This window comes from Aulostomus chinensis, chromosome 24 (assembly GCF_037954235.1).
Source record: "Aulostomus chinensis isolate RoL2024-O1b breed Wild chromosome 24, RoL_Achi_v1.0, whole genome shotgun sequence".
Taxonomy (NCBI): domain Eukaryota; kingdom Metazoa; phylum Chordata; class Actinopteri; order Syngnathiformes; family Aulostomidae; genus Aulostomus; species Aulostomus chinensis.
The window spans coordinates 13,742,212-13,753,391 of record NC_141343.1 but is presented as its reverse complement, the minus strand read 5'-3'; the positions used below and the strand labels follow the sequence as shown (position 1 = coordinate 13,753,391).

The 11,180-nt window shown below is 43.1% G+C and overlaps 1 protein-coding gene across 1 annotated transcript in view; it reads right to left on the bottom strand.

The window, feature by feature from the left end:
- Positions 1-1,060: 1,060 nt before the first annotated feature.
- The window catches only part of col4a5 (collagen, type IV, alpha 5 (Alport syndrome)), a 46,571-nt gene continuing 36,451 nt past the window's right edge, over positions 1,061-11,180 (bottom strand). Inside the window, exons 35-49 of the mRNA XM_086197545.1 lie at positions 10,925-11,064; positions 10,716-10,842; positions 10,410-10,589; positions 10,259-10,309; positions 9,984-10,169; positions 5,438-5,571; positions 5,277-5,349; positions 5,128-5,199; positions 4,862-4,990; positions 4,548-4,646; positions 4,230-4,442; positions 3,964-4,141; positions 3,768-3,882; positions 3,371-3,543; positions 1,061-2,690 (exon numbers count right to left, since the gene is read on the bottom strand). Coding sequence (XP_086053671.1) covers positions 2,609-2,690; positions 3,371-3,543; positions 3,768-3,882; positions 3,964-4,141; positions 4,230-4,442; positions 4,548-4,646; positions 4,862-4,990; positions 5,128-5,199; positions 5,277-5,349; positions 5,438-5,571; positions 9,984-10,169; positions 10,259-10,309; positions 10,410-10,589; positions 10,716-10,842; positions 10,925-11,064 — 1,952 coding nt within the window. The 3' untranslated portion in view covers positions 1,061-2,608. The remainder of the gene's footprint in view (positions 2,691-3,370; positions 3,544-3,767; positions 3,883-3,963; positions 4,142-4,229; positions 4,443-4,547; positions 4,647-4,861; positions 4,991-5,127; positions 5,200-5,276; positions 5,350-5,437; positions 5,572-9,983; positions 10,170-10,258; positions 10,310-10,409; positions 10,590-10,715; positions 10,843-10,924; positions 11,065-11,180) is intronic.

Below are 11,180 nucleotides of genomic sequence, written 5' to 3'. Positions count from 1 at the left end.
AGTTCTGCTTTTGTTGATGCATTATTATTTTAAAAGACCTCCCCCCCCATGGGTTTACCAAACTATTTTCGTAAGACAGGTGGTATCTAGGTGGCAACCATGAAAAAAAGAAAAGGGTCATTATAACGGGAGAAGTTCCTTTATGAGGCAGTGCTACCATCTGCTGGTGGCTCCTGGCTGGGCTACAAAACATCTGTATGACACGTTGAGGCTCATTTTGAAGAGAACTTACTATTTCTTCATAGTTCTGACTTTTTATTAAATTTTTTAAACATATGAAATTATTTTCGCATTTAAAAATTAACAAAAAATTTTGTTATTTGGCAACCAGTTTTTATCAAAGCAATTACAAAATGAGCCGAGGGCCAAACTATGCATGTTAGACTAATTTATTTGCCTGCAGAGTTCCTAACAACACATATTGATTGATTAATTCTGAGGGTGTCATAACAGATCACACAGAAAATAGTTTGGTAAAATTCAATAGTTTTTTGTGAGTAATTCTCTTTTTACACGAAATCTAAATTTTTTGAATAATTTTTTTTGAAAATGTTTGTAAAATGATAGCAAAGCCAATACACTAAATAAGCTAAATACTACAAATGATATTTTCTTTTTGTACAACTTAAATTCATCTTTTAATACTGCATTTACTGCATTCAAGGGAAATAGTCCATCATAATGGGGGGTCAAAATAAAATGATAAGAAAATCACTTTTCTACACAACATACATCGCTTCAAAAAAAAAAACATACACACAAATTTGATAAAACTTTCGAATGTTGAGAGAAAAAACACAGTAAACGATGTACCTCAGCGTTTGTCTGATAATCAGAGGACAAAACTTTGGACATAGTTTTTATTTCAGTCTTACAAGTTTATAACAACTTCTGGATAACATAACATGAAAACAAAACAAACAGGGAAAAAAATACACATTTTTAATCGCACCCCAGGTTGACAAAATTAGAATTCATAAAAGTACTTTTGGAAAAAAAAAAAAAAAAGACAAAGAAAATCACAGGAAATAATGCCCCCCCCCCCCCCCCCCCACTAGAACAGCTCTTGCAGACTTAGATAGCACACCAGGGGTGCATTTAGGACCGTTACACCTGATTGAAATGACAGACACTTGTTTCAACAGTGTGAACGTGTGAAACAAATCTGGATTCATGCTAGCAAAATTTGGAATTTGGGTGCAACCCCCCCCCCCCCCCCCCAAAAAAAACCCAAACAAACCCAGGCCCTCTTTACAGTAAAGCCCGACACCTGGAAATGTTGTTGTTGTTTTTTCTAAACACACAAATATTGTAGTTTTCTTATCAAGGAGATTGAATTCAAATCCTTTTGTTGTAAAAATATCTATAACATCCCCTGATTATTAGACTACCTAGAAGCAAATCCCCTTTAATTCAGGTCAACATTTATTAATTCTACAAATTGAATACAAAAGGTTTAAGTGATCATTGATATCATACAAACCTGTTTGGGAGAAAATGGCTCTGTGTGTTCTCAGCAGTTATTTACGGGTGAAGTGTGTAACCTTGCGTGTAACCCGCAGCCAAATAAGCTTTATATACCTTTTATCCTCTTTTTTTCAAATATATATTTATTATATATAAAATACTGTTTCATTCATAAATGCCTTACTTTGTACAATATCTGCGTCAATGTGTGTGAATGAGGTGGATGCGTGTGCGTGTGTGTGTGTGTGTGTGTGTGTGTATTTGAGCTAAAAAGAACCTGGAAATATAACAAACAGCTGGTACCGATTCAAGACCTAAAACACTAAAAATAAAAGGTGTTTTACACAATATACACATTTTATTACTTACAAAAAAAAAAAGAAGGGAGAAAGAAAGAAGGTTGATGGTTAGCAGGCGGGCTGCAGCGGGGGTTAGTACCACCAAATGTAGAATGACAGGAAGATGACGGACAAAGAGAGCGTGAAGGAAGAACTAGAGATAAAAAACAGGCAGTCAGTCTCGCTAAGGAAAGCTGGTAGTCAGTGCATCTCTCATCTTGGATGTTCCGAAGTCAAAGTGCCGATTTTTGTAACCGTGGAGAGCATCCACTCCTCATCAATAAGGCCAAAAACAAAATAGGAAAAAAAGGAAAAAATGGATTTCTGTAGCACCAACATCAAAAGTGATTGCTTTAACAAAAAAGAGAGAGAGAGAGAGAAATGAAACAATGATCCTCTAAGAAGGGAAAAGAATGAAAAATGCACTTTTGTTGTCACGCATCCGTCATGGCACCATCGCGTGGATATTTTTCTGCTTTCGTTTTCGAGGTACTTCTTAAGAAAAAAACAAAGCGAAACGTAAGATTTATTAGGTCAGTTTTTGAAGCTGTGTTGCACAGTAGCACCATTGTTTTTTGTTTTGTTTTTTGTTTTTTGTTTTTTTTCTCATCCGGAAGACAATGCACCATTGGAATTCCGCCTCGTCACCACGGCTTCTCCGTCACCGTGACCATCGCCCCCCCACCCCCACTTGTCCCCCGTCATCCAATCATTCTTGTATCACTGGGGCGTCCATGGCAGCAGCAGCAGCAGTGGCGGCGGCGGCGGCGATGGCGGAGGCTTTGCTCGTTGCTGTTGAGCTGTTACGTCCTCTTCATGCAGACCACGCAACGGCTGACACGTGTTCTGAGGTTGCCCGCCTTGAGGGTCTCAGACTGGGGCTTCCTGTAAGAGACGAAAGGTCCAGGCCACCATACCGTTAGCAAACATGAAGCAAACGCTATAATAAGAGAAAACATTCGAGGCGTTTCTCCTCCTAAAATGAGGAAGCAGTTATGAGTTTTGTTTCATTTTGGTTTCCCCCTCTCTTTATGTCATGAAGCAGTTCATCCTTTTCGTCTTTGTATCTTCATGTTTTTCAAATGCTGCTGCCACCGTTCGTATCTCTGAGTTCAGAACAGACAAGCAGCACTCATTCATTCGACTTGTTCCTTCTTTGTGGTTGTGATTCAAGTGCTGTTGTGAAATATTTGCGTGTACCACAAAAAGTGTTGACAACATAATTAATCCTTTATTTATATTTTCATACTACTTATTTAGTATTATATATACATTTTAATACAATCATAAAATAATGTAATACCACAGACTGCTACCAAGTTATTTCACTATTTTTTTGTATTGTCAAATTTAAAATGCGAGTTTAGTATCTTTGCCTGCAGAGAGACTACTGACAATTTTCGTTTTTTTTTACAGAAAGTAAGTCACTGTTTTTTCCTCTGAAAAGATTTAAGGCAAAAACTACAACAATAGACATATTTCATGCATAGTAAAACTGAATTACTTACTAAATCTGTGTGTTTTTTTTCATTAATGCTGAAAGATACTACGTCATGTTTCTGTACCTGAACATCTCATTGTCGTCTACGGTGGCCAGCCAGAAGCTGTAGGAGTTGCCGTAGGTGTTGCATGTCCCCCGGCCATGGCACTCTATGAAGGGAGCGGAGCGGAACTCCTCCAGGCAGGAGCCGGGGGAGGCCAGGGCCTGGCCGGACCCCTCTGCACCTGCGCTCGTGTGCTGCACAGGAGAGGAGGAGGTTACACATGACACATGTCTGTAAAGTACCGTTGAACCATCAATATGTTTGATTTTCTCGATTTATATTTTCACATTGCGTATTCCACAGGACAATCTGAAATGATTCATCTGCAAGGAAATGGTTGGAACGTTACAAAATCTGACCACAAGAGAAAGAAATAATGCGTTCTGGCAAAAACATACGAGAGCATCACGCGTCCTACCATCATGAAAGAGTATCCTATCCACAGGGCCTCCCAGTTTGCCGGGCAGTTGGGAATCTGGATGGTCTGACTGTGGACCGCAATCACCATCGCTGGAGCTTCACACACTGCACACCTGTACACACACACAAGGAGACATTAAACCGCGCTGATCTTCCCTTAAGATGCCCTTCACTTCCTGTCCCTTCATCCCAACCTGCTGATGTGAGGCTTGATGTTTTCTCCGGTGACCGCCTCCATGGACATGGGCATTTGCCTCGGCGTGGACAGCCAGTAGGAGTAGTCGTTACGAGAAGCAAAGTTGCAGACGTTGTTGATGTTGCAGAACATGAAGGGCATGGTGCTGAATCTGCGCAGACAGCTGCCTGCTGTGCCTGGGGAGAAAAGATCAAATATATGAAGTAAAATCTGTCTGAAAGACGGGAGGGAAAGGTTTTCACAAGCAACAGAAATCTCACGTACCGAGGTCCTGGCCGTGCGCCCTCTCGTTGCCCTGCACGTACAGCAGGGAGTATCCGTCATATATGAGGTTGGTTCCCAAAGGACAGGGGGGCACTTCCTCAATCTGGCTGTGTCGAGTGATGAGGAAGCCGTGGGCTGCAGAGACTGATCCAGGAAGACCAGGAGGACCCTGTGGACCATCTGAACCAGGGGGACCAGGGTATCCACGCTGACCTGAGACCAGAAGACAAGGTAAAGTAAAGTAAGGGGGGGCGGCGGCAGAAGCAGGACTTTTTGCTACACTGTCACAGCCCCTCCTCTAGTCCGTGTTTCACTCACCAGGCTGACCAGCAGGTCCATTGTCTCCCTTCCTGCCCGGTGGGCCGCTGAATCCAGGAGAACCCTCCAAACCAGGGTCCCCAGAGTCTCCCGCCTGACCTGAGAACAAGGAGAGGGTAGAAGTTCCATGATCACAGGTCACTTAACATTTAGGAGCAGGAAACACAGTCGAAAGTGAAAATCTTATTTTTTGGTCACATTAACATCGATTCCATTCTGATATTTTTGTCTCATTCGATTCCTTGCTCCATTGTAGAATCTACTGACCACCGCTGCCACCTAACAGAAGCTTTCAAATACCTAAAACCACCCACCTGGGAGGCCATCACGTCCAGGGGAGCCAGGTAACCCACGGGGACCAGGCTGGCCCAGAGGACCTGGGAGTCCTCGCTCTCCCTTCACCACGATGGGGGCTGGAGGCACACCAGGGTCACCAGGGGGCCCTGGGGGTCAAAGTTGCACAATTCAAATATTTAGTTTGAATCAATTTCTTGAACATATGAACTTATAGAGCCGACCAGCTTTTATTCCACACTCAGAACCAAAAGGTGTTTGAAGCCGCCTGTGTGCATTCACCCACCGGAAGGTCCAACATCACCAGGGTCACCAGGAAGGCCGCTACTGCCAGGAAGTCCAGGGTCTCCCTTTGGTCCTGTCACAGACAAATGGATGCTTGAGATCAAAATACACTGCCTAACAGGAAGACGACAGACTCAGCAGCCGACTAACCAGGGAATCCAGGAACACCAGGCAGACCAACGTCTCCCTTCTGACCAGAGCCACCAGGCCCACCAGATGGACCCTGATAGAAAGCAGGTACTGAGTGTTACATCCCTGCACCTGAAAGGTTTTTTTCAACCAAACATCTTCAATTGTGGCTTTGCTCTTACTGGGAATCCTGGAGCACCAAGGTCTCCTTTCTGTCCGGGGAAGCCTGGCTGACCAGGAGCGCCTGGAATACCCTTCTCTCCCTTGACGCCACCACTTCCCAGGGGCCCGCGAGGACCTTCTGGACCAGGCGCACCTTCGTATGGAGATGAGGCCAGAAGTCAGGTAAAGTTTGTTTCAAAAATCTCAGAATGTAAACAATGTGAAAAGAAAGAAAAGAAGAAATAGCAACATTTTGTTTGAACTTCCTCAGAAATTGACTCTAAAAACCTGAATTCACCCATGAGAACAGATTTTGCATCAATGGCCAGTATCTATTGCCAGATGATAGCACATTCAACTGTAGAAGTTACATGTGTGTGTATATGTTCAGGTTGTTTTTGTTTTTATAAAATGTAATTGTTAGCGGTTGCGAGTGAGACTTCCAGCCTTTCCTGTGAAAAGAGGGTCAAAACAAAACTGCCAGCGTTTGGTTTCACACTCAAAAACAGACAAATAATACAACATGACACTCACAAAATCCCATTTAAGAGCATTTAACAAAACCATCAAACCACTGGAGTCTAACCTGGAGGACCTAGGATTCCCAGAATTCCCAGGTAAATTGGAGCAGGGTTGACAGGGCAGAAAAGAAGAGAAGGTTTAGACAGTGCCAAGCATTGGTACAGAAATACAGTACAAACAATGTTGCCTTAAATTAGCCTGCAGAGTCCTTAGTTTAACTTTCTGGTTGTTTTCCTTCATCCATAAGAAGCTGGTGTGTTAGCAAGATAAAATAAAAATATGAACAATAATGATAATATATGTAAACTGTCTCGAATCTCAAAAGCACTTTCCGTTCCCCAAACCTGACGTATGTAGCCTAGCATGTGTCATGGAGCAAACCTAGAGGATCTGCTAGGAAGACATCACTTCAGGGGGGCAAATTAAGCTGCTTTGATGCCCCGCACTGAATTAAACAAAGCCGCCATTGTGCCGCCTCAGTTTGTAATTTGAGCTGGAACGCTAATACCAGAACTGTCACCAGCACATCATCGGCAAACTCTTGGGGGGGGTCGTCCACAGAACAGCACGTGCAATTTAAGGTTGTTGTTTTTTTTTAACAATTTAAAAAATATTTTTAAATTAACTACCAGTATCATCGCGCCAAAATATGCGATGATGCTGTTCCTATAAGGGAGAAAAAAGGGAAAAAGGAGCCCAGTTTTATGAATGTTTCTCTTCACTAACAAAATTTTTTTGATGAAAAAGCGACACGCTAGCTAGCTAGCTTGCTAACATGAGTAGGCTTGACTGAAAAGAGCTGCCCCCTTATAGCTCTTCTCCACTAGCTACCGTACCGTTGATCTTTGGTCTGCGTCTGATGCTGTCCTTCTACTTTAAGCATTAGCAAAGCATAACGGCGGCACCACAATATTTTCTTTAAACAACATTACTCATGTGGCTTTGCAATGCAGGGAATTAGGAAGAACTTTTCAGATTTGGGAGGTGTTGCTGGGTTCTGTGGCTGAACCGCGGAGAAAACATTTAAGCCTGAGTACCAATTTACTCCTGACGTATTTTATGCTAACGTCACGTTTACATACATTTCAGTGCATTCAACGCAATTTCAGGATGTGTCAACAATTTCATGTTCCAGGTGAGTTAGTTTCATTTTGTGCTAGAAGCATATCACCATCTGAATGTGTCGTGTGTTTCAGAGTACTACAGGTGATCCATATAACATGCTGATTGTGCCTGTTTACACATGTGAGAGTATCAGATGCAGTAGCAACCCCAAAATTGTTTGAAACGGTGCTTACTTGTTAAAAGAGCGTTACAGTTACCATCAGTGTGCATGGAAAGTGAAAGAACAGAGGAGTTAGAGACGAAATTAGAGAAAACAGTGATTTCCCCAACTGATGTCAGGTAAGTTTTTTTTTTTCTCCCAGTCGATCACAGTGGTGTTAAATTCAGTCAGTTGTACAACAGTAGCTGTAAGAAACGTGCAATTAACGTCTGTACGCCGTCGATCTGACCTGAGGGACCTGTGGTGGCCGGCAGCACGTGTCATCATGAGAAGAAATGAAGCCACGCCACAGGAACAGGAGGTAAAATGTTACAGCAGTCATTAAAAAAAAAAAAAAAAAAAACCCAAGGGGAATGCTTGCTAGCTTTGCACAGTGCTTGTGGGTGGTCAACCCTGAACAGGTGAATTTATCAGTTAATATGGGCCTTGCTGTTGAGGCTTACCGTGAATTATCCAATGTCAATTTTGAGAAAACAAGCCCATCAGTCTTATTAGAGCAGCGTAGGAATGAGTCCTAAAACCTGGAAATAAATTTGAGTTGTTGAGCTACCGGTTCCCTCGTCTCAAAATCAATGGGTTTTGGGTTAAACGCTAAACATTTTTGCTCCAACGGCAAAAAACAAACAAACAAAACAGCGCATCAGTAAATACCACAATTGTGAAATTCAATGCTATCTATGTGCCTTAAAAATGGTGGTCCTTAATGAAACTACAGCGGTCACAGTGGATATTAAATATAATCACTTCAAACACAGAAGACGCACGAAGTAGCCTGTGGTGACGTTGAAGTGATGCCTTGTAGTTTGTTTATAGGCTAACGTTAGCTTTGTGCTGCTCACAACTGCATTTGCGCTTCAAAAATTCTAAAATTGGTGTTAATTAGTGAGGATTATCTTGCTGAACAAAATGTGAAAATCTAATAAACCTTTGTTCACCACCGAGCTTGTTTTTTTTGTTTGTTTGTTTTTTGCCAAAAATCCAATGTAAAAATCGAAAAGGGGTTTGGCTGAAGGAACCCTCTGCGATGCTAACTTCAGTGTTAGCCGAGAAAAAAAACACCAAAGATCCCTGCAGCACGGTTGAATGGTTTGCAGGGTCCAACAAAGAGAAATCCAATGATTTCAGCACAAAATTTGGTTAAACGTCAATAATTCACACAGACGTTTAATTCATATTGGATTGTTTTTTTTTAAAGTTACTTCTCATTCCTTTTCACTCATTGCACGGGATGATTAGGAATTTTACAATAGTATCAACTGTGTGCATCATCAGGGTTGTCCACTCATTCCAGCACTGTTTGGCCTATTTATTGGGACAGACAGTGTCCATGCAGATGATTGGTGGCACAAAACAAACTCAGGACAGCAAAACCAGATGACACAACAACACTCAACATGCCTCCCGGCTTTATCGTGGTCAAGGAAATGAACAGCTCGCGGTCTTGTCAGGCTCAGATGGTACTTAATCAAAATTTGAATTTGATGTTGAAATATAGTTTTAGAGAGGTTGAGGGTTGGTCTCTGGTTAGCTGTTTGACACCAACGTTGCTTCAAAAACGGAACACACACCACTTACACTGATAAGAGGAGAGTACAGACATAAATCGCTTCAAAGCTGTGGAAAGATGGATAGATTACAGTCTTCCCCTCCGTGTTGAGATCAGAAGAGGAGGGCAAGGCTGGGTGAGGAGATGTGGACCAACGGATTGGAGGATGAAAGAAGTAAAAATGGACAACAAGTGAAAATATCCCATGCTCATTGAGGGTTTGGTCAAACCCACATAGTGATTGGTGCTCGACCTTTCCTGCTGTGACGGGGTGAGGGTGGAGGAGGAAATTTTCATCATCTGTGCTCAGTGTTTATGACGCATTGACTGCAAACGTGTGTGTTGGTGCTCAAACCGGTGGTGACGATTGGTGGAACAACGTCCCATGCAAATCAATTATGAGGATGAAAGCATTCGCATCAAGAGTGCAATTGGTTTGCTACCAGTTTGCTGCCTGGTTTACACTGGTTGTGTTGAGACCAACTGGTACACAGAATATTACCAAAAGGCCCAACCTTGTGTATTTGTACAGTCTAGACCAGGGGTACCCAAACTTTTTTCACTTGGATGTCAAAAAGTTAAAAGGGAATGCTGGTCCACAGGTTCATCTTTGTTCTCATTGAACCTTTTTAGAGTTGAAAGTTGCAATATTGGACCGGCTTCATGGAACTTTTGAGGTGTTTAATTTCTATCATTTTAAAAATGCATGTAATTAAATACGTTGATACTAAGTTTGATGTTGTTGGTGGACGGTCACAGCTCATGACTGCCTAGCTAGATTGAAAGCAGCGCCTTATCGGCGGACTTCCTTAATTTGGTCTCATGTATAATTTCCAGAAACTTAGAACACGACTGCTTTTCCTAGTTTAGGATGAACCCATCATATCTAATTAGTGACTGGGTCCTCTTCCACAGAGCCCACAGGCTGAGACACAAAAACAACCAATGTCAGATTTTCGTGTATAAGTGGCATCTTGAATTTCGTAGAGCAAAATATACTGCTTGTAAGACAAAAGGAACTCATGGTTGATGGCACCATTGGGGTTTTAGAAGTCCGACAACTGACGCAGCAAAATGAATGATGAGAAGAAATATAAAATAAGGCATCTAAAGGTTCACTGTGGTGGATTATTGACACTTGAGTCTTTCAGCAAACCAGGCAACAATTTCTGGCAGTCCAACTAAAGACAATCGCTAAATCTAAGTTCTGTACCTGCTCTTCCCGGTGGTCCTGGAGGTCCTTGGAGTCCTTTGGGGCCTTGAAGAGGCAGTCCTTGAGGTCCTGGAGGGCCAATCGAACCTGGAGCACCTGGAAGGCCAGGGAAGCCACTCTCTCCTTTTGTACCAGGGAAACCAGGACTGCCTGGTGAGCCTGGAAGACCTGGGTCTCCCTTAGAACCTTAAATGAAAGTGAGAGAGGGAAGTTGCATCACTGAGTAGAAGAAACAGTGTGTGTGTGTGTGTGTGTGTGTGTGTGCTGTAACTAACCTGGCAACCCTGGAAGCCCAGCAGGACCTGGAACACCAAAGCCTGGAAGCCCTAAAATACAAATGAAACAGTAGAATTTAAAAGAACTCTTAAAATATCAAAACAACAATCAGGAAACTTAAGAAAAAATGCAGCATCAGTTCAAGATTACCTGGCTCTCCTTTGACTCCAGCTGGACCTGGGATCCCATCGCGGCCTGCCTGACCCTTCTCTCCTGGCAAACCAGGACCTCCTGGTCGGCCAGGCTCTCCTGGTCTGCCAGGTGCTCCAGTGAGACCTGGGGCACCGGGCCCACCATCAAGACCCTTGGGACCAGGAATACCAGGAGTACCTGTCAGGGGTAGAGATCGAGAAGATGTTGCTGTGTGTCTGGTGCTGAAGTCATGCTGTGATGTCAGTGCCTTTGGGAAGTTGGAGCATGGAACTCTTTTCTTTGAAAACTCAAACCACATTGTACCTTGGAATCCTGGAAGGCCAGGATCACCTTTGGCACCTGGTCCTCCTGGTAGACCTGGAAGACCAGGTGACCCTGGGGTTCCCTTTGCTCCTGGACCCCCTGGGAATCCTGGTTGGCCTGGCTCACCCTGCAAGGTACATGAAATAAGTATGCATTTGAAGTTGCACATCCAGGTCTCACAAGCCTGAAGTACTTGGTTCAGTCTCTACCTTAACACCAGGCAGTCCAGGTGGTCCTACTCCGGCTGAACCTGGTTCACCTTTGGCCCCAGGGAAACCAGGTCCTCCAGGCTGTCCTGGGGATCCTGGCCGACCTGGCTGTCCAGGTAAACCCTTCTGCCCTGACGGTCCTGTGAAATTCAAGATGTATGAAAACCACTGGAAATAATTTATGACACATAACAGTAAAATTAAGAGTTTGTCATTATGTTTGGTCAATTAGTCAAAATTGAAAATTGAAATGCTC